General features: G+C 35.6%; 1 protein-coding gene across 1 annotated transcript in view; it reads right to left on the bottom strand.

Moving 5' to 3' along the window:
* LOC128156682 (uncharacterized) overlaps positions 1 to 21935 on the bottom strand; it is a 54888-nt gene that overhangs the window by 23307 nt on the left and 9646 nt on the right. The window contains exons 13-44 of the mRNA XM_052818907.1: positions 21355 to 21457; positions 20317 to 20423; positions 20015 to 20094; positions 19765 to 19819; positions 19405 to 19516; positions 19139 to 19301; positions 18662 to 18813; positions 18226 to 18388; positions 17424 to 17552; positions 17009 to 17169; positions 16605 to 16753; positions 16194 to 16243; positions 12902 to 13065; positions 12153 to 12268; positions 10112 to 10254; positions 9427 to 9650; positions 8616 to 8695; positions 8420 to 8523; positions 8051 to 8186; positions 7821 to 7894; positions 6586 to 6714; positions 6309 to 6410; positions 5800 to 5961; positions 5402 to 5493; positions 4963 to 5116; positions 4188 to 4229; positions 3353 to 3526; positions 2849 to 2980; positions 2221 to 2337; positions 2015 to 2062; positions 1705 to 1830; positions 1199 to 1392 (exon numbers count right to left, since the gene is read on the bottom strand). Of these exons, the coding sequence (XP_052674867.1) occupies positions 1199 to 1392; positions 1705 to 1830; positions 2015 to 2062; positions 2221 to 2337; positions 2849 to 2980; positions 3353 to 3526; positions 4188 to 4229; positions 4963 to 5116; positions 5402 to 5493; positions 5800 to 5961; positions 6309 to 6410; positions 6586 to 6714; positions 7821 to 7894; positions 8051 to 8186; positions 8420 to 8523; positions 8616 to 8695; positions 9427 to 9650; positions 10112 to 10254; positions 12153 to 12268; positions 12902 to 13065; positions 16194 to 16243; positions 16605 to 16753; positions 17009 to 17169; positions 17424 to 17552; positions 18226 to 18388; positions 18662 to 18813; positions 19139 to 19301; positions 19405 to 19516; positions 19765 to 19819; positions 20015 to 20094; positions 20317 to 20423; positions 21355 to 21457 (3937 nt within the window). The remainder of the gene's footprint in view (positions 1 to 1198; positions 1393 to 1704; positions 1831 to 2014; positions 2063 to 2220; positions 2338 to 2848; positions 2981 to 3352; positions 3527 to 4187; positions 4230 to 4962; positions 5117 to 5401; positions 5494 to 5799; positions 5962 to 6308; positions 6411 to 6585; positions 6715 to 7820; positions 7895 to 8050; positions 8187 to 8419; positions 8524 to 8615; positions 8696 to 9426; positions 9651 to 10111; positions 10255 to 12152; positions 12269 to 12901; positions 13066 to 16193; positions 16244 to 16604; positions 16754 to 17008; positions 17170 to 17423; positions 17553 to 18225; positions 18389 to 18661; positions 18814 to 19138; positions 19302 to 19404; positions 19517 to 19764; positions 19820 to 20014; positions 20095 to 20316; positions 20424 to 21354; positions 21458 to 21935) is intronic.

Genomic DNA, 21935 nt, shown 5'->3' with positions numbered 1-21935 from the left:
CTAATGAAAATCCGTCAAAATTTGTAGGCATGAGAGCGCTTAAAAGGTCAGTTTTTGGATAAAACGGAGTCTTTATTTTGATCAAAGTCCCATAACTCCAACAAAAAGTATCGACCAATGCTGATTTTTCAACTTGACCAAAGTATTAGTGGTGTAAACATTTGGTATAAATTTAATGAAAATCCGTCAAAATTTGTAGGCATGAGAGCGCTTACAAAAAAGTGTGACGGACGGACGCACGGACACACGGACGCACGGACGGACGCCCGGCATTTCTATGTCCCCGCTCCACGTTGCGGCGGGGGACAATAAAAATGATGAGGAAGATGGAGAAAAATTGATCAGTGCAAAAGGAACAACTATAAGGTGACTTGTACACTGAACTCCAAATATAATGACACTGGATACAATGAGCCACTGTTTGCAACAAAACCCTGTATACCTAGCAAGTGCTGTCTTAAATCCTACATACTTGTATATAAAGCTAAAATAAATTATCAGAACAAAAAGGAACACAGGTTGTGATTCAATCAGGTTTTGGCATTATTGACATTAGAGTAATCTAAATAAAACACTGACCAGAACTGACTACACAATTACAACAATGTATATGGTACTCTGTATTTGCAATCTCAGCTAGAAAATTATAAAAGCTGTTCATGTAAAAACCATAATGAGAAAATATGACATGTATTTGGAGTTCCAGACACAGAGCACCTTACATGTATCTGGAGTTTCAACACAGAGCACCTTACATGTATCTGGAGTTGCAACACAGAGCACCTTGCAAGTATCTGGAGTTCAAGACACAGAGCACCTTGTATGTATCTGGAGTTCAAGACACAGAGCACCTTGCTATATCTGGAGTTCCAAACACAGAGCACCTTGCATGTATCTGGAGTTCCAGACACAGAGCACCTTGCTATATCTGGAGTTCCAGACACAGAGCACCTTGCATGTATCTGGAGTTCCAGACACAGAGCATCTTGCATGTATCTGGAGTTCCAGACACAGAGCACCTTGCATGTATCTGGAGTTCCAGACACAGAGCATCTTGCATGTATCTGGAGTTTCAGAAACAGAGCACCTTGCATGTATCTGAAGTTTCAGAAACAGAGCACCTTGCATGTACCAGAGTTCCTGACACAGAGCACCTTACAGGTACCAGAGTTCCAGAACTTGCTGTAACCATTCTCACCTTGACCTGGCCCGGAGGTTCCTCATACCAGTTCCACTCCGAGTAGTAGTCGTACTGGTACCGGATCTTGTAATGAGTGACCCACTCCAGGGCGTCCGACCGTCCCATTGTGACCACCCCCTTCATAATGGCCATGTTGTAGAAAGATACCTGGATAAACTCCCCCTTATTGTTGTGCTGGGCACTCCAGCCACCTTGATGTAAGAGAGAAATTTTGAAACAGAATGTACATGATAACCATTCAATTTTCTTTCATATTATACACATGTATGACATACTCCAACTCCAAACAAAGTTTCTTTTTTTAATATGGTCAGTTTGAGAAAATTTTCCAAAAAGCTTTTTACTTTTATTTATAAATAAAAAACAACAGTGACAACACATTAAAAAATTTATCATGCTTAAAGTTTTATTTATTAATAAGTACCAAGTTTACTTCACACATAAAAAACTTGCATTTTCTTTCTACAATATTTCTTTCTACAAAAAAGTAAGGTGTCTGGTACCTTTGCTTCCAGGGTAAATCCTAGAGCTTGGTGAACCATGAATAGTGTCACGTTGTGATGTAGCTTTGATGACATCATCTAAAACGGAGTAGTCTCCAGACAACAGGGGCTGTGGATCACAGCTCGCTAAACAGATACAGGACACATAATAACAACAGTGAGAGATAGATACTGTGATTTCATTAATATTATACATGTCTTATTACATGAGACTTTATGGTAAATTGCTTTTACATTAATTTGCTTTCAAAATTGGCACAAAATACAGAAAAAGCCCTGTCCCTACTGTTTTATTCTGTGTTTGACTTACACGGTGAGAGCGGAGTAGGAGCCCCTGCTGGTGTCGAAGGCAATAGGGCTGAAAAGTAAAAAAAAAATTGGATCAAAATCAATTTTTTAAAAATTTGTCTTAGAACAAAAGCTCCGCAAATTAAAGAGAAATTGAAGTTCAGTCAACAAGATTGTCCAACATTTCTACATGGTCTGGAGGCTGTGAAGCTGGGTGTAAACAGATACCTGGCTTTTTACAGATGTACTGCTGTTCATGGTCGCAGCGCTTGTCGTTCCACTGGTACCCCCAGGATGTCACCATCTCCATACAGTCCTCACCCGTCAACGCCTCATTAGGCTCACCTATACAAACAAGCACCAAGATAGGTACATGTTTTATGGTATAAGGCTTTAAATTCTGTGGTTTCATCAATATTCGTTGAATACCAATTTTCGTGGATTTCGTTGTTAAGTTGATCCACGAAATTAAATGTTCATTGAAACCCAATTTCTCTTAACACTTTGTATTGAAATGGTCATTGGCCACGAATTTACGTATCCTTGAAACTGTGATTTTCACTTTATCCACGAAAATTGATACCCTTGAATATTAATGAAACCACAGTAATCAAGTTGTAATTTCTACATTTTCTTCTCTTTAAAAATTATGCATTTTTCTGGCATTGAGAATTCAAAGCTTTCATAAGATTATTTACAATTAATAGGAATAATTTAAAGATATTCGTTCAATAAATTATTTGCATAGGAATAATTTTGCCAAAAAAAGCACATTCGAAATAAGAAACAGTTGAAATTTGACAAGTTTAGGCATACAGGCAACACATGCATATACAATCATGTACAATATGCCTACCTGGGTGCCAGTTTAGATAGGCGAAGGGTTGGGTGGTGTTGATCCACTCCCAGCCCCCCTCCCGAGTGGCGTCTGACCCCCCAATCCAGAAGTTGGACTGAATGCTGGCGTACTGACCGGTGCTTAGAATTCCTGATGAAACAAAATAAGGAATATTAGAAATATAAGCATGTTTAACTCCACAAAATTCATATTTACCATGAACATTTCCATTTTATTCATATATAGCTGTCAAAGGCAAGAGAGGTAGCTTTAGAATATGAGATCAAAAAAATTACCTAGGATTTAATAAAGTTACACTGAATTCATCTAAAAATGAGTCTATCGCATACGTAGGGAAACTGCATTGATCAGAAGGTTATAGTTTATTTTAGGTGTAGAGATTATATTGTGATGTATGCAAAGTAATTGGTATAATAAAGTGATGAAAATGAGGTTTCCTTGATTAAAGTTAGGTTAATTAAGTGTTAATTGAGTGTTAATTAAGTGTTAATTAAGTGTTACCTTGAATGTAATGCTGCTCTCTAATGCTCTCAATGTTAAGCAGGGTCCCACCCATCCGGTTACAATCCCACAATGCCTCATTCCAGGTCTTGGGTTTACCCAGCACCACCTGGTAACAGGTGTTGCTCAGCTTGTTGGAGATCCAGCCCTGGCCACAGGCAGCATTCCAGGGCGCTGTAGTTCAAAGGCAAACAGACATTTTAGACCTTATTTCTTGTCATTTGTTCAACAAAGACCAGCCTATCAATTACCATATTTCATTTACTTGGGTAACCTTTAAGGCATCAGGCTCTTCAGGGGCCCAATCAAGAACCATATCTGACCTTACCAATGCAAGAGTAATAATCATTTTTGCTTCTATAAATTTTAATTTTCCATTTTGTGAGATTCTTTTCTAGTAGCTCTCATCAAACAAATGATTCCTTTCTAAACCTTTTAATTAAATGGGGTTATTTTAATCTCAATACATGTCTGACTATACTCATAACCCTCTCCTAATCAGGATTTTTATTGAAAACTTCTAACATTGAGCATATAGGTACCACATTAAGAATTTCTGTTGAATAGGTACTGTATTCTTATTTTTTATGCAAGCATTTCCTTCCATAATTCCAACATTTTGTATCAAATCGCAAAAATATGAAAATGTGAATGCCAAATTTTTATTATAATTTCATATAGTTCACAACTCCTTTTTGCAATTTTTCACAGAAATGTAAAATAAATGCTAAATTAGGAATATACAGTACATTTCATCTATTTAAAAGCCTATAACATATCGAATGTTTTTTAAAAAATTCTGCCAAGGATATATTGAATTTCATTTGAACTTTACCTGGAGTGGTTGATGGTATGACTGTGGACTGTGAACCAGGAACTGAAACAGAATGAACAAGCTCCAATAGTCTTATACAGCACATGTATTAGCCATGAATAAACAAGCACCTCTAGTCTGATTCATTTATGTGTATGTAAACCAGTTACATGTACAATGTATATTAATATTATTTGTATCTTAAATTACAACACTGGTGTACATGTTTGATTGGTATACATGTGTAGAGTGAGTGTTTATGAATGAAAGTTTAAAATCTGTAACGTGGACAATGACACAACTAGACAATAGAGTCACATGACTAACTTGACACGCACTCTTCCCCGCCAAAACCTGATACCTGTCCGTCACTCTCCACCTAGCCCTTGAACTGGCAAGCACAATACTAACAGCATAGCAATATACTAGTACTTAAAGTTGGATAGTTAGTCTAAGTAAGGATTAAAGTATTAAAATAAACTTCATTCTAAATTATAATATTGCAAAACTATTTTCTATGTTTGTCTGTGTCTAATTGTCTTGTCATTTGTGTCTATTCTGTGTTAATCGTAATTTCAAAATTTCAGCTTTTTTCTGTATAATAAATATCTACATGTATGAACAATGACCCAAGCTTGGCTTTATTCTACCACTGGCTACACGTATTAACAGTGAATAAACAAGCACCTTTAGTCTGATACATGTACAGAGTCAGCAATGTCACTCGTAATGTAGTGAGATCACCAAAAAATCAAGGACACCTCACTAATCCTGCTGTCCAGGTGAGCTGACTTACCTGAGGGTTTCCTACAGATGAAGCTGAGAGGACTGGTACAGTTCTGGTCGTCCCAGGACCCGGTGAAATCCTGCCGACCTGCCTGTATCTTGATACAGAAAGCTCCGTCATCTACATCATCCGGTTCACCGGGATAAAAGTTTTGAAAGTTTCCCTAAAAACACACACATTAAAGGTCAACTCATTGCCTCATTTTGATTTATCATCACTCAGCCCAATAAAGTCAAACCTCAATATCCCCAACTCTGAATGACAAAATAAATTCATTTAAATATCCAAAATTTAAAGATATTGTGAAAATAATTAAAGAATAAGTTGTTGTGGCATCTCAACTCTCTTCAACATACATGTATCTAGTAGAGATATTGATGTTTCATATATTAATGTTGGACTACACATAATAGAGAATAGCATATGGAAATTGTGCTAGATAACTTACATTTACAAATCTTGAATCCACCCATCTGAATTTTTTATATTCACTGCTATATTTCAGTCCAATCCATGATGTTCCTATATCTGGTATATGAGCTAAATATCAAGCAGAATACATGTTATAAAAATTTTCTCATCTGTTCATGAATTCATTGAAAACTGACTAAAATATGTAAGTTTCTGTCATTTGTTTGAAATCTTGATCCATGGAATGTATTTTTGTACAAGGAGAAAATATTTTATCATTTCACTTCCACAAGAGAGATTAAGTTGAATACTTCATGAGTTGAATGTTTCTATTAAATTCTTGTAGAGAGTGTTTGAATTGAATACTTGATATTCATATGGATGCTATAAATAGGACTGTGTAGCATTATTCCATAATATAGTCCTAATAATAACCTGTGATGAAGGACTGTTCGTAGGGATCGCGGATGGTGGTGAGGTCCGCGTTGTAGCCGTAACAGACATGGCGGGCGTTGGTCCAGGACTGGGCAGAGTCATTACCAAACAGGTAGCAGTCCGACCGGTACAGAGTCCATCCAGGGTCACAGTGGCTGGTCGCTGTTTAATACAGAGAGAAGTCTGTAGTACCATACACAGAGTATGTTATGATCTAAACACTAGATAAACCACTATTATATATGACCACAACAGGAAGCGGTCAGGCCAGCACAGTGGTCCCAGTGACTGCTGGCCGTTAATACACACAGGCATCTGTAGAAGCTAACATAGGGTATGTTATATTTGCAAATATAAAATATCTAGTTTCCATTTTTTAACATAGATTGTCATTTAATTAGAGCTGTCAACAAATCTATCCTCAACTCAAATTCATACCCATTCATATCAATAATTGATCCCATTTTAAAACTTCAAAATTATTTCAAAATTTATCTTTTAAGTCTCACCTGGTTTTGTTGGGCTTGTGACCTTTGTAATCACTTTGGCTTTACAGATGAATGGCAGAGAAATAAAGCAGTATCCATTTGACCATGATGATGAGGATGGCCCTAAATAAATATAATTAGTGAAGATATACTGAGGTGAACTAAAATTTGACGCAATACACTAAATATCTCTCTCTCTCTCTCCCTCTCTCTCTCTCTCTCTCTCTCTCTCTCTCTCTCTTTCATATGTAATATTTACAATACTTTGTTATATATAGGGATAATACAGCTGTTTTACCGGCCTCAACCTTGCCACAGTCTGTTTGGTTGGGGTGTTTCTGGGGGTAGTGTGGACTCCAGTTTGTGTAGTTACTGGAGGACAATGTCTGACCACTCATCCACTTTAGGGTACCTGCTTGGTCCGAATCTACAACCAAAGAGACGTAAGAGACTGTTACATATACCTGAGTAGATGGATATTGTTTTATGTTCTTTATAGTACTTGATCTTTCTGAGGGGTATATGTTGTACCCCTGTTTGTATTTAGGAAGATACACAGTCAAAAGTATTCAAACCTGTGTCATTTGCTTAAGTGTCTTTTTCATCTTCACACTTCATAAAAGCTAGGACAACTTGTCTTGCTACTCTGACATATATCTTCAGTATAAAGCAAGCATGCTGCATTATAACGAGCAGTGTTAAAACTAGCAGCATTATAATGAGAAGCAATATAACTAGCGGCTTTACATGTACAACTAACAGCATTACAACTAGCAACATTATAATAAGCAGTGTTATAACTAGCAGCATTATAACGAGCAGCACAATAACTAGCAGCATTATAACGAGCAGTGTTACAACTAGCAGTATTATAACAAACAGTGTTACAACTAGCAGCATTACAATGAGAAGCAATATAACTAGCGGCTTTACAACTAGCAGCATTATAACTAGCGGCATTACAACTAGCAACATTATAATAAGCAGTGTTACAACTAGCAGCATTATAACGAGCAGCACAATAACTAGCAGCATTATAACTAGCAGCATTATAACGAGCAGTGTTACAACTAGCAGTATTATAACAAACAGTGTTACAACTAGCAGCATTACAATGAGAAGCAATATAACTAGCGGCTTTACAACTAGCAGCATTATAACTAGCGGCATTACAACTAGCAACATTATAATAAGCAGTGTTACAACTAGCAGCATTATAACGAGCAGCACAATAACTAGCAGCATTTTAACTAGCAGCATTATGACTAGCAGAGGTATACTTCAAAGTGGAGATTTTATGTTGTATGTAGAAGCAGCATTATAACAAGCAGCATTATGACTAGCAGCATAGTAACTATCAGCATTATGACTAGCAGAGATATACTTCAAAGTGGAGATTTGTGTTGTATGTAGAGTACGCAATGTAAAACCATACAAGACCCAACAAAGGGAGGTAATAACTCAAAAATAAAAGCACAGATGGTTCTGAAAGCTTATTTCCACTTTCGTAAAATGCAGAAAATATGATATTACCAGAAAATCCAATCCACGCAGCAGAGATCTTCTGGTTGTTCATTATTTGTTGGATGAATCCATCCTCCCCTGCACTGCAAAATACCAAGAAAAGTTTCTCATTGACGAGGTCTTCATCTGTGTGAAATCATACCTAAATGTCCTCAATTTTTAATCAAAATATAATCATTACATCTGCCATTAGGACCTCCAATATTACAGATATCTAATTTGTCATATAAATGACTTACTCCTCAATGACCAAAAGGGATGTATTCTGATTCTCACAAAACTGCTTGGCCAAGAACCATGTGATCCTAGAGCTGCTTGCATCATTGAGCTGGTAACAGTTGTCAAGGTAACCCTGCCAGCCAACAGGACAAGTCCCTTTTAGAGATAAAACAAAATATAATGATGAAAAAATAATGAAAAATTTTTATGAATTGTTTTCATTTAAAATTTAATACATTTTTGGTAAGACAGTGAAACAAAAAGATTAATATTGATTTCATGTAGTTACCAACATATCAAGTGTTTGGGAAGAATTATCAACAAAGACCAGTTTTTCTTTTTTGGGGAAAAAAAACCAAAAAATCATTGCAATTGAGGACTGACCATACCTGCTTTTTTCTCACACAAAAACTTGTTTTCATCACTACATGCAGTAGCTTGCCAGTAGAAATTTGTCATGGGATTAGCATAAACACAAGTTGATCCTTTCTGTCTGTAAAATATAAACATTGCTGTTCAGGATTTCATTCCAGTTGACGTCATCTAGGGATGAAATGAAACTTAACAGCTTGGGAGAGAACTTACACTATCACTCTTCCAAATGAATAGAATGCCTGGTATCGCAGTGTCTGGTTCTTAGTGTTCACAAAGTGCCCGGGCCAGCTCTGCGAGGTAAAAAAGAGGATGCCAAAGTCAGGCTAACAAAGCAAGCTATACAGAACAATAAAATTAGATATGAAAGCATTGGCCTATATACATCAAGTTCTGAAATGAATGCTGATAAAACTATTGCTGTAAGCTGACATATGACAGCTTTAGAAAACGACCTTCTATTGAGTATCGATCCCAATCAGGATGCAGCAAATGTTTTCTCTTCAAATTAATCAGATTTTGGACCTTGAAATAAAGACACCACTGTATACAGGGTTATTTTCACCCCGTGTTATTTTCATCCTTCTTCACTTGCAAACGGTTTCGCCCTGTCTTGAATTCGCCCAGACAAAGTTATGCATGATTAAGGAAAGATAATTTGAGATGTACGTTGGAATTTACCAGGTAACTCCTGACAACGAAAGAGGGAAGGGACGAAAAAAACAGGGGCAAATATTTCCCTGTATACAGAACATCCTCACTTTGACCTGTCTCCTTCCCCCATGTATTTCACAGGTAAGAGATGCTAAGGTCAAAAGTGAGATGTTCCACTTAGATATTCCTTCAGTAAACTGAGACTGATATCATTTAAGTTTGTCCAATATAGTCCGGGGCATTAAACTTGCACAAGCTTATTCTTTATATACATCTCACTTTTCTATTATCGATACTTTTTTTGTAAGAGTGAAACTGATATCAAAATGAGCTAGTCTGACACAAGTGCCCTTGAAGTAGCTGTTCTTACAGTGTCTGAGATCCCTATCCAGGCCTTCTGGTCGGGGGCGCGGCAGGGAATGAGGTCACTGATGGACTGTACCATTCTGTAGGAGGAGGGGACGTACAGGTCAGCATTATACTGGTGGCAAATTGACCGGGCGTCAAACCAGTTGCTCTTCTGGTCAAACAGTTTGTAGCAGAATCCATTGATGTACTCCCAGTTGTCGCTCGAGTCACACAGTTCAAAGGAGTCTACAACCACAGAACCAAAACAAGCTACATACACTGTAGATTCCTTACTTTACGAGAGTACCAGGTAATTAATTTCGCAATTCTATCGTTTTGCATGAAATTGCGAGAATATAAAATCGCGAACACCGATTTTTCATCATATTTCCTATTAGTTTACATCTGTTAAAAAAATTAATGCAAGATTTCAAAATATGCAAGATGTGCTTCTCTCAATTCAATGTGGATATAAATTCCTCGTGCTAGGAATTTACAATATCACTGATATCATAAACACATAAAAATATTTGGTATTGAGGCACTTAACTTCAAATATATGCAAATTCAGAGGTAGAAAAAATCCTAATTTGGAAATATTAGTATCCTAAAAATGGATTACAAAAAACCCCAAATAGTCTACAATATAAACAGGTTAAATATCCAACAAATTGTGTTTAGGTACAGGTAAATGAAGCTTTTCTTACCATTAGGTTTTTCACAGACCACGCGATGCGACTCCAAGCAGTAACGAGCATACACCTGCCCGTAGACATTTGAGTAAGAGTTCATCGCCCCACAACTATGTCGTGCATCCGTCACTGATGGCGTTATGTTGTGGAACCAGTGTCTGGAAGGAAAGCAGCAATCTATTATCTAATGGATTGGTCTAATCAACAGAACATGCAGTTTATCAATTATTTTTCCTTTTCATTTTACATTCTATATACAATCATGTACATTTTTAAACAAAAATGTGTGTACCCATATATGATTTAAATATCAATGAAAAAATATTCTAAAATTTTGGGTACTTTTACAAAAAAAATCTACTTCTGATAAGATATCTCTAATAAGATAAGTTTTTATTTTTCTTATTTTGTCCGTGTAAGATCTCAGAAACTGTAAGTGATCAAGAAACAAAACTTTTATGGATGATAGATTGTTTTGTAGATGTGTTTAACCGGTGTTGTTTTGTCAACCTTCACAGTCTTTAATAATTTAACTGTTTTTCTTTGACCGTCTTTGTTAGCCTGTTAGACAGAAAGTAAATTTGGTTAATGTACAAGAACGCCAAATTTTTAAATTTCATTTAGCACTTCTGTTTGTTCATTTCTGGTCTCGAGACGAAACTTTTGTCTCAAAGAGATCTCAGAAGCGGAAGACGGTTGAACAACCAAATTTGTGGAAATCGTCTATGTATGTTTATCAAGCAATTTCTTACAGATAAATAAATGTAACTAAATAAGAAAAGGACACCTTTTTGTTGCTATAGCATCAGCAGTCTAATTTCTGATTCTGATTTCTATTCTTAAACAAAAAAAGATGGAATATGATATTCTTGTTTGAATGGAGGAAAGTATGTGTATCATTTAAGTCAAGATAATTTCTTGATTACCTGAATTTGCATTATGTAGCATTATCAATAACTTAACTAAGGTAAGCAAACATAACTTATCTGGGTAAATATAAGATAAAAAACATGAAATAAATATATTTAAAAGTTTAAACCTAAGTTTCAGTAACTGCAGAAAACTTTTGTCTGAATTTTTTTTTAGCTCAATGAAACTTTTTCCTTAAAAATTTACAAGCAGATGAAGAAATATTAATTTTTACTTATGATTATATAATTGTATTTGAATTGATGAGGACAAATTATTTACCATCAAAAAGATGGTGCACCATGCATAAAGTAAATTACCAATATTACTTTCTTAAAATTTGATTGAATGAGTGTTACTTAATTGACAAAAATAATTTATTATCATATAATAATTGAATGTTTCTTAAATTATTTGAGAATCTCAACAACCAGTTTTAGCATTTCATTGGATTCAAGTCAAAAATCTCTTTTTAACTGCACCTTATCAAATATTCTACCAAATAAACACCTCAGAATCTATCCTAACAGGCCAGAATTTCATAAACCTTAGATATAGAATTTTATCAATTCAATGTTATTTGAAAATGAGATTAATTGAAATAATTAATAAATACATGTATAATAGCAAATTCGCTGTATACATGTTTCCTTCAACCAGAGTACTATTTTTGCTAACTAAGGTCTAGAATGAAAATACATTTTTTTTGATATACCTATAATAATCGGATTGTAAATTGAAGAATTTATGTGGATATAATTAGTTCATTCAAACCTTTGTCATATTGTAGTGCAAACTGTTTAAAATGTAAAGAAATTTGTGATATAAGTGTTAATTTTTGTCATTTTTAACCTCTATAGAACTCAAAATCAGTTCGCTATAATATCCGTAAATTTGTATATCCAAATTTGTTTTTACCATAAAATTTTGCAAAGGTTTGTTCAAAATTTTACCAGGGACTCAAAAAAAAAACTTCATTATCTCCAAGATTTTGCTATATAAATGTTTGCACCAAACGAGTTTTTCTGTAATACAATCTTCATGAATATTGAAGCATTATATGAGTTACTACATGTATGTCATTGTTTGATGTATTCATTCAGTTTTAAAGTTTACAGTGGACCACTATAGTATCCACACAACCTACACATTGGCCTGATTGTAGGTCGTTCCATCCACCCATACCCAGGATCTGTTGGACACTCGTAAACCGATCCAGTAGTTGTCAGTCTGCAGGGTGTGGATCTTCCCGCGCAACCAACTCTGAAATCATGTAGGGTATTTGTCAGCATGATCATCCATTACTTGTTATCATAATTTGATCATAATTATAATTTGACTAGAAGATATCTTGGTAATGTGATAGATGTGTAAATAGACTGATCAGTACTGCCATGCTCCTACTAGCTGCTGATAGCAAGTGGATTGACCATTTAGCTCAGTTAAATTGGTAGAGTTTTTAAACTAAAGGGTCCTGGGTTCAAGCCTACTCACTCCTCCTCTCAGTCTATTATAGTACCTTATATAACTCATACCTGAACATTGTAATAAGTTAGTTGCAAGTATGAAATGTATATAGTTTAACTAGATAAAGACACTTTGATAATGTGTATAAGTCTCATATTTAATTCTATCATAATACAACATATTACTGAAATAAAACTAAAACAATGTTATGTTGGATTTTGTCCTTGTTGCCACCTTTTCATTTTATATGCTTATATACTTCAAGATTAAAATAAAGAAAAAAAGAACACGTACATATTTACAAAAAAAATGGGTAAGAAAACCCTTTCACAAGTTAATTTAATCCAACAACTTGTATTGAATGTACTCTATATGAAATGTAACACAAAGCTAAAACTGCAGCATTTTACAGAAAGACAGCCTTCTTACCCAATCATCATTACTTCTGATGATCACCAGGGTGGAGTTGCGTGTGCTGCAGAGATTAAGGGCGTCATTATATCGGTATGCTTGTGTTGTGAAGAAATAGCACCTCCCATTGTATTCTGTCCACTTAGTGGGGCAGGCAGCCCAGCTCGTAGAAACAAAGAAAACTGGAGGAAAGAGCACTTGTTAAAAACACCATCAGTTAAATACTTTGGTATATATACTTGTAGTAACAAAGATGCATATAGATATTGAATATAGATCTGTCAAAGTACATTCTACAACAACAACAACAACCCCCCCCCCCAAAAAAAGTCAACATTCAAACAAAATTCCTGATAGTCACATCTCCTAAAGTTTTTTAAAATTTTATATTCTAGTTCTCCTTTACATAAAAAATCTATGGAAAGTAACTCTTTTGGTAAAATAAAAACCATCAATATAAATCTTGTTTACCGCTTCCAATGCCGACATGCATGGACGGTATCTTTACTTAGGTTTAACTCCTACATACTTTACTTGAACTTACGTAACACTGGATAAGTGATCCTGTTTTGACAATTACAACCAAAAAGGAATCAGTATAGTGATTATGTCAAGAACTAAATCATTCCAAAAAGAAAATCCGTCTGCTAACCGCAGGAAACCGATTTTGGTTAGTAAAAGTCAAAACTGTTTCTACCATACATATTTTTTCCGGGTCCGAGTGACAAATATTTTGCGCAAAAAATAAAAATTAAATAAAACAAAAATCCAACAACATGAATAACAAAAGATACTTACCATTTAATATGAACACAATGATATGCCACATTTTAAAAATAATGAGATTCACATGAACAATTCAGCTAATGGGAAATAAATCCCAAATAAATCTGAACCAAAATATCTAATATCTCCAATATTTCTGAGTCCTTTAATAAAAATCCTTTATGCAATGAATGCATTTAAAACCAGCGTCCCCCTCTCTAAGGGAGTGAACTTTAGACTTTTGTGACATATTTTACCTTACCTGTATATATCTGTAACCTCACTGCATTATTTATTTATTGATAATATCATTGATATCAGTCTGAAGGATTGAAGGCGGGAGACACACACACAAAAAAGACAAATCCTGAAACCCACAAGGTGTGAAACTGGACCCAAACAATGTAACAATGTTGACCTTTGAAATTCCAAGATGTTCAATCACCCTACCCACAGTATTTCAAAATCCTGACCCGAGTTACATATTTGCATTGAATCATACCTATACATAAACAAGACACTACACCCTGATCTGTGGGAACATGTACAAACTATCAGGTTATCAGCACAGTGTATGTTTGATACCATAATATTACAGTTTTATTTATCATTTTCTACACAGAAATGTTTTTTTTAATGTTTACTATTACTGAAATATTTGCTGTGTTTACTTGGACAATAATTCTTTTTTTCCTTATTTGATTTTCATGTAAATGGGAATGTATTGTAAAATGGTAAAAGTATGTGTGTAGAAATTGAGAATCCGGTTTTATATAAACTCTGCTTCTTAATTTGCTTTGTGTGCATGGCTAATGGTTTTTCTTCTTCACATATCACGCTATTTCACAAAAATAGTGCATGTGTGTGCCAGCGTCCACACATCACATACAATTGTGTTATCACTGGTCGAGAGAAGGAAATAGGTCCATCGTGTAGATAAAAACATTACTGGTAATGATCAATCGGTGCAGAGAATACACCTGGTGACACGAGGACACTTAAACTCTCCTAACTCAGACCAGTCACGTGTAGGACAAACAGGATTATCTCCCTTTAAACAGATTCTGATCATGCTCCTTACATGTAATCCAGAACTGTTCAGCAGAGCAGCAATCTAATTAAAATTAGATCTTTGATCCGCTCCTATTAGATCGCTACACAAAGCAATCTAATAGGAGCGGATCAAAGATCTAATTTTGTTTAGATTGGCAGAGCAGGTGTTTGCGAGCACTCACCGAAATTCACTAATTTAAGGTCCCATTAAACAAGATTTGGTGAGCGCTCCGGAGCACCCGCTCTGCTAATTAACACGCTTTGATGTACAGATGATACAATTATTCCATATTGGAATGGATTTTTTTAAAAATCATTACCGATAATTCTTAAAATAAAGTCTATGAATTACCATGGGGATATAAAATGGGTCAACAATAAAATGATGGAAACACCTGAGAACTAATTTCAATGGTGAAATTTTATTTGCATAAAAAATATCACAGTCAACAGAAACATACAAAAATAAATATATATATAATATACTGAACAATCTTCAAAAAGAACAATATATAAATCTGATAAAAAATGGAGATTTGTGGATCATGGGACGGATTGTAATACTATGCTTTACTTTCCTTGTTATCTCTTCCTCTCTCTCTCTGCTTATCTCAAAATATATTCCGTATATACGCAGAGGTCATCTAAATCTATTGACAGCTTTTACCATGTACATATACGTAGTTAATTCACTAGTACATGTATTATGTAAGCAGAGACAAATGAGATTACAATCAAAACACTGATTTCAAAGATTTTGCATCAGCTAAATGCACATTTAAAAATGAGACAGCTAGGGGTTGTTTTATCATCATACAAGATAAAAATGTCCTAAACAAATGCTGGATAACATGGCATCTCACACAGTCAGAAACTTCAAGCTGAGAGGTATTGTCCTATTGCAGGGAAGCAGAAGCACTGCATTCTGGGAACGTACATCTTCTTTATAAAGAACAACGACAAAGCAAAACAAAAGGAAGAAAAATCTATGGTAAAAAAATCCCAGAAAAAATGCAAAAATTGTATATTATTTACAAATAAAACAGATTACCAAAAATAAATTCTACAAAAAAGTTCAGTGTATTGAAAACTGTGTCATTCATAACAACACAAAAAAAGAAATTAAATTGAGGGCAGTATTACAACACAGACAGATAATATACTGTGATGGTTATCAAAATTGACTTCACAGATCTCAACTTGAGGATCTTACAAGGAATGGTAGTGTTTCAATATTACCCTAGTTTTATCATGTATAATATGCAGGGAAAAGGTTATCAAAACCAAGAATTACCTCGTGTAAAATCACATAAAATGATGCATAGTCCACAAATAACAGTTTCCATGGCAACAAGAAATTAACTTCAGATTTGAACTGTTTATATTTCTAATGTAATGTCAAAAGAGTCATCTTTGTTCTTTTTCATGGATTTGGGTTTGGGGATCACGGGAGGTTCCTGAATAGGGGACCATTTCAACATCTGATAATCACTCGGGCCACCACGGTCTATTTCCTTTATTTTGGTCTTCTCATGTCTCAACCTATGTTGAAAAATTAAAGTGAACTCAGTGACTTCATAAGGCAAAATTGATCAAATGTTAAAATTGAGACTTTGAAGTACTATAAGACTTTTTTATTCAACTGCCTTAAATATTATGGTACATGTACACTGTAGATATTAGGCAGTATTAAATTCCTCATTCAGCCGTTTTTATCCAATTTCAAAAATATAAAATTGCAAGCACTGAGTTTTTGTTATAATTTCATAAAGTTCACTACTGCCAGAAACAAAATTTGTATTTCAACATTGTGTGTCATCTCATAATGATGACATTATAGAGCTGACAGTATATTTAGCAGTCTTGGATTTCTCTGCAGCTGATACATCCAATGGACACTCACCATTTGCCTTTGTAAGCCTTTGCTTGTTCCTCTGTGAGAGATTCGTCTTTTAGGATGCTCTGAAGTTTGTGGAGTTCTTTTGCTATTTGATCATCATCAATGTAAAACTGTTCCTTTTTAAATGTAAACTGGGGAGCTTTTAAATGACCCTGCAAGAGAGAAACATATATATGGAAAACCTTCAAACATTGGACAAAAAGATGACAGACTCGAAGAAATAACACTGAAGAATTCTTCCATTTAAAAAACATTTTTATCAATCAAATCAATATGATTTCTTCACCTTGACATAAACCACTGATCTTAATAAGACAGAATTAAGAAAGTTCTCCCCCTTGACACACTTAAATGATCTACAAGATCTCAATGAACGAAATCATCAAGAGTTGTTCCGGTTGACCTACGTTTTCTCCTTCATGGATGATCTGCTGAGTATTCTGCTTCTCTTCGATGACCGGGTGGGTGGGGAGACTCATAGGGTCAATCAGTACATCGTAGGGAACCATGGGGTGCCGGTACGTGGACGGTTTGTAGATATCCCAGGAGTCAGGCTGACCAAATGTCCCTGTTCATAATAATAATGGATAAATAATTTTGTATCCAGTATTTATGCTCTCTTACTAAAAGATTAATGTTACATTAAGAAGTCAGATCAATTTTATATGCCGAAAGATTGAAGATGGAACACATTCCTACCATCATTGCCTCCATGATGTTCAGAGACAAGGATACTTGATCTTATAATTTCTAGTTTACCGAAATCCTGTAAACAATTATTTGTAACTGATAAACGTATAAAAACAGCACAAGGATTCGTACCGATGTAGTCTCCATCGAAGTTCCAGAGTCTGACGGTGCAGTCGTTGGAGGCAGTCATCAGGAGTTTGTGTTTCTCCACTAGCTCAATACAGGTGATGCTGTCTATGTGACCTCGCCAGGTGTGGATCACTGCAACATAGAATTAATAGTACTGACCATGTCAGGTGTGGATCACTGCGATATATAGGTATATAATTCCAGATTGGATACTGACTAGGTATGGATCACCACTGCATAGAACTCATCAAGTGTAGAAATAGCATTTCAGTGAACTTGTCAATACTAATAAGATACTGTGGAATCATTAGATTTCGTGGTGGCTCAATTTTCGTGGATTTCGTGGGTACCTCTCATCCACGAATTAACATCCTCCACGAATAATATATTAGGGTTATAAAGTCATATTTCGTTTTGTAGGTATAAGAAAATACACGAAATTACGTCCCCACGAACCTATAAAATTTCACCAATCCAAGAAAATTGGCCCCCACGAAAATTAATGATTCCACAGTAATAGACTAATGTATTGATTTCAAAATTGTATATGATGTTGATCTATGTACATGTACTAAGTAACTGTCTCAGCAATTTAATGTTAACAGAAAGCTGATACAGGACCACATGTTGTTCCTCTTAACTGCAGCAACAAAATAAAGGAATGGTGTCAATTTTTACCATGAGTAATAAATTCATGACGATGTATCAAAATTATTATTCCTTTGGTTCATAACAATAGAATAAAGAAGCATATCCAATGATTTTCATGAATACAGAGGGACCGTGAGTGGGGGTTGATACATACACTCTGGAGGATCTTCCTCGGCTGCCATCAGACAGTAGCCCGAGATGTCAAACAGGAAGATGAAACCGAAGCTGTCCCCGACAATTAGCATGATGTCATCCTCGTTTCCCTCCGCGGTGTCGGTGATGGCCATGGTGCTGATCATGGCTCCTTTAGTCGTGGACTGTGAAGAATTTATCACAATGACTGATATTTACTGTTCCACAATTGTGGGGTGCTTTTTTTATCAATATCACTAATTTTGAAAATTAATATTTTTTGGCATTATATTATTAATAAGGTTTTCAGTAAAAATTATTTGATTTTGTATTAATACATGTATTGTAAATTCTATATCATTCTGTTGCTTCAAATCTCTTCTTCAATTATTAAAGAATTTAATAACGATATTGCTATGAAAATTATTAACAAGGTTTAAAGAGTTTGTTAGACCTACCCCGGGGAATTGTGCCATGAGGGTGCCCCCCTGGAAGACGTTCCAGAAGTGGATGTGAGCGCGGGGTCCACTGGCTATCAGAGAGGCGGAGTCTTTGTTGTAGGCGCGGCTCTGGATAAACAGGAGCTTGTTGATACTCAGGTCTCCATCCACTGTACAGAAATATCAGAAAAAAAGATAATGAAATAAACATCACTGATGTGTGATCTAAAAAAATTAACAAATTAATGACATCTCCATCCACTGTACAGAAATATCAGAAGAGATGGAATATCTGTCACTCCTAATCAATGCAATATCGATTAATTTCAGGCATTGTCAGGATAAAGATATTTGATATATAAAACTAAATGTCAAGTTCCATGTCCCTTCCACTTCATAAAACAATAAGACTTGTATAGCTTCCACAAATCAATTATTTCAAGATACATGTACTGGTAGATTCATAAAAAGTTAAAAAAAAAAAAATAGACATACATGACTGGTCCTCATATTCCCTGGGTATCGGGGCTGACAAGTGACAGAAGATGTGACCCGAGACCATGTTCCACACGATGACCTCACCATCGTATCCCGAAGTCGCCAACAGGTTTGGCGGACACTGGGCCACGGAGAGGATATCCTCATTGTGACCGTGTTTCTGCAAATCAACAGTGTTCAAAATGTAGTTAACTATCATACATGCAAATAATGTTGACGAAGCAAAACTGAAATTTCAAAAGAAGTCTAGGGATTCCACATACCAGGTCATCAGACCAGTTGGGATTCGGATGCTGCACATGGTGGATGTTGACATCCGTCACAGAATCTGAGTAAATGTTGATTCTTTTGTCCCATCCGACTGAAACCACATACCTGAAGTACAGAAGAAGGCACAAATTGAGAAATAAAGTTTACATAGTCATGGATGTTAAACTACAATCCCTGAGGTCAATAGAGTGTAATGAATGATGATCGTTACTAAGTAGTGGGGAAATTCACAGTGCATTTATTAGTTCTCAGAAATACAATGTATAAGCTGTGGTAAAATGTCTGGTTGGGAAGAAATTAGGGAATCTCATGATGGCAAAAGGTATTGTCAGGTTAAGAATGTATTGACTTACCTGTTTCTATTCATCTCCACATAGGTTATGTCACAAATCTCATCATTGTCATTCTCTGCAAAACAATGCAGACAAAACAATAAAGTATTGTGCACAGCAGTGTAATGTCAATTCACAATAAAATCCTTCATTCAATAAACGCAAACTTTTTCAAAGGGCAAAACAAAGTTAAATTGTTCCAAAGAATGTGAATTCTATTAATTAATTAAAAAAACCTTGGAATAAAAAGTGGATACATTTGTAAATCTACCTTTCTTGAGAACCTTGAGACAATGTCCATTGTTATAGTTCCAGATTTTAAGGATTCCATCTCTACCTCCAGTAATTAGCCTGTCAAAGAATTAACCACATGTAAATAATACTCATACCAGCCAATAGAATTAATCACATGTAAATAATACTGAATTAATAATTTCATTAGAAAGATTACCATTCCTTATTGCAGATAGGTGACAATACATGTTGTTTTTTTAAATGACTTTTACTTTATCCTGCCGGATGGTGCCAAAATACCGGTAATCTTAGAGTTTAAAATGAACAGAATCCACTGACCTTCTACCTGTGTTGTCAAAGGTCATACAGGTTATAGCTGAATCTCCATGGGCGTCGCCGTACTCAAAGATAGGCGTTCCTGTCTCCAGGTCCCAAAGTTTGATTACCTGGTTAACAAACAGAACATTTACCATAAATTATTCTATAAGACAGAATTTTGAAAAGGGTTAGTGTGGGGCACTTATTGATTTCTGAAAAGTAAATAATCAAGCAGTGAGGTATTAGCGGTAAATCAAACTAAACTCTTTTCATTTTACAATGATTGATAAACTAGTTAATCATCATGTACTAATATCAGCTCTCATTAACACGGATGTCAGCGCAAGGGGTCAGGGGTCATTTATGTGGGAGGTATATGCGGAGGGAAACCATGTGTTTAAGCTGGTTACCACCAAACCCTCTCACAGAAAACGTAACTGTTGAACACAGGGATTGAACTCGGGTCGTAAAAGTGAGAAGTGAGGGCATTGTGAACTGCGCTTCTTGGACACCCATTTGTTGTAATAGACTTATACAGTACCAATCAGACCCAACCTAACAGAAAGTAAACACCAACTAAACCCTGGGTTTCCTAGAGTGGACCCCGAGTAAACCGGAGTAAACCCAAAGTAAACCCAGAGTGGACACAGAGTAAACCCCAATCAGAAGAATACCCCTGAAAGTAGACACTACTTAAGTATTTGAAATATTCAATAGGCAGAAATTACAGACAGTAAGATAGTAAGATAAAAGACAGGTCTCATGCTTCGCATTTCAGTGCGTACAGTGGATCCTTAAAGCAAACCCCCGAGTAAAACCAAAGCACATGTAAACCCCTATTTGACCCAAAGTAAACCCCGAGTGGACGCAAATTTTCAAAAAGCAGACACAGAGTAAACCCCAAGTAAACCCCGAATGTAACTCGAGGGATTAGTTAGGGTGTACTCTTGTGTTAGGTTGGGTCTGATTGCAGGTACTGTATGCCTGAATTGATTTGGAAATGGCCAGACCTGGGAGCCTCCATCATAAACTGTCGGAGTCTGCAGCACCAGTACTTACCGAGCTCTCTGAACATGTGATGACCTGCTTAAAGCTCGGATTGAACCGTACACACGTCACCGGTTCTTTGTGGGTGATAGTGATGTCAGCATGCTTCGTCGGTCTACAAAGAAAACAGACTTAGTTAGCGAAATCAGTCCAATTCAAAGACTACAAAATTCAAAGACATATCATGTTTTTATATGCATAATGGCTTAGGTTGTTAATTTTTTTAAATAAAATATCTTGATTAAAATATATCCTTGATACAATTCTGGCACTGACATATAAATTCACATACAAAAACACACAAATTAACAGGATCAAAGCATCACAAAAAAAAACACTAAAAGAAACAAAGCTGAAAATCTTTAATATTCAGAACCAATAATTATTGATCTGCACTGAGCTTCTGCATGTTGCAAGAATTAGGACTTTGTGTCTGCTTGAGTAGCCCTCCATGCAGGATTAATCCACCACACCAGAGGCTTGCAGATAGAGGCAACGTACCAGAAGCAGATGGCAATATAACCTGTGAAAGCTGGACAAATTCATAGAAAACAGCAGTAAAAGACATCACACACACAGCTGCTGTACCACAC

Source organism: Crassostrea angulata, chromosome 7, assembly GCF_025612915.1.
Source record: "Crassostrea angulata isolate pt1a10 chromosome 7, ASM2561291v2, whole genome shotgun sequence".
NCBI classification, from domain to species: Eukaryota; Metazoa; Mollusca; class Bivalvia; order Ostreida; family Ostreidae; genus Magallana; species Magallana angulata.
This window is presented reverse-complemented; position numbering and strand designations above follow the sequence as displayed.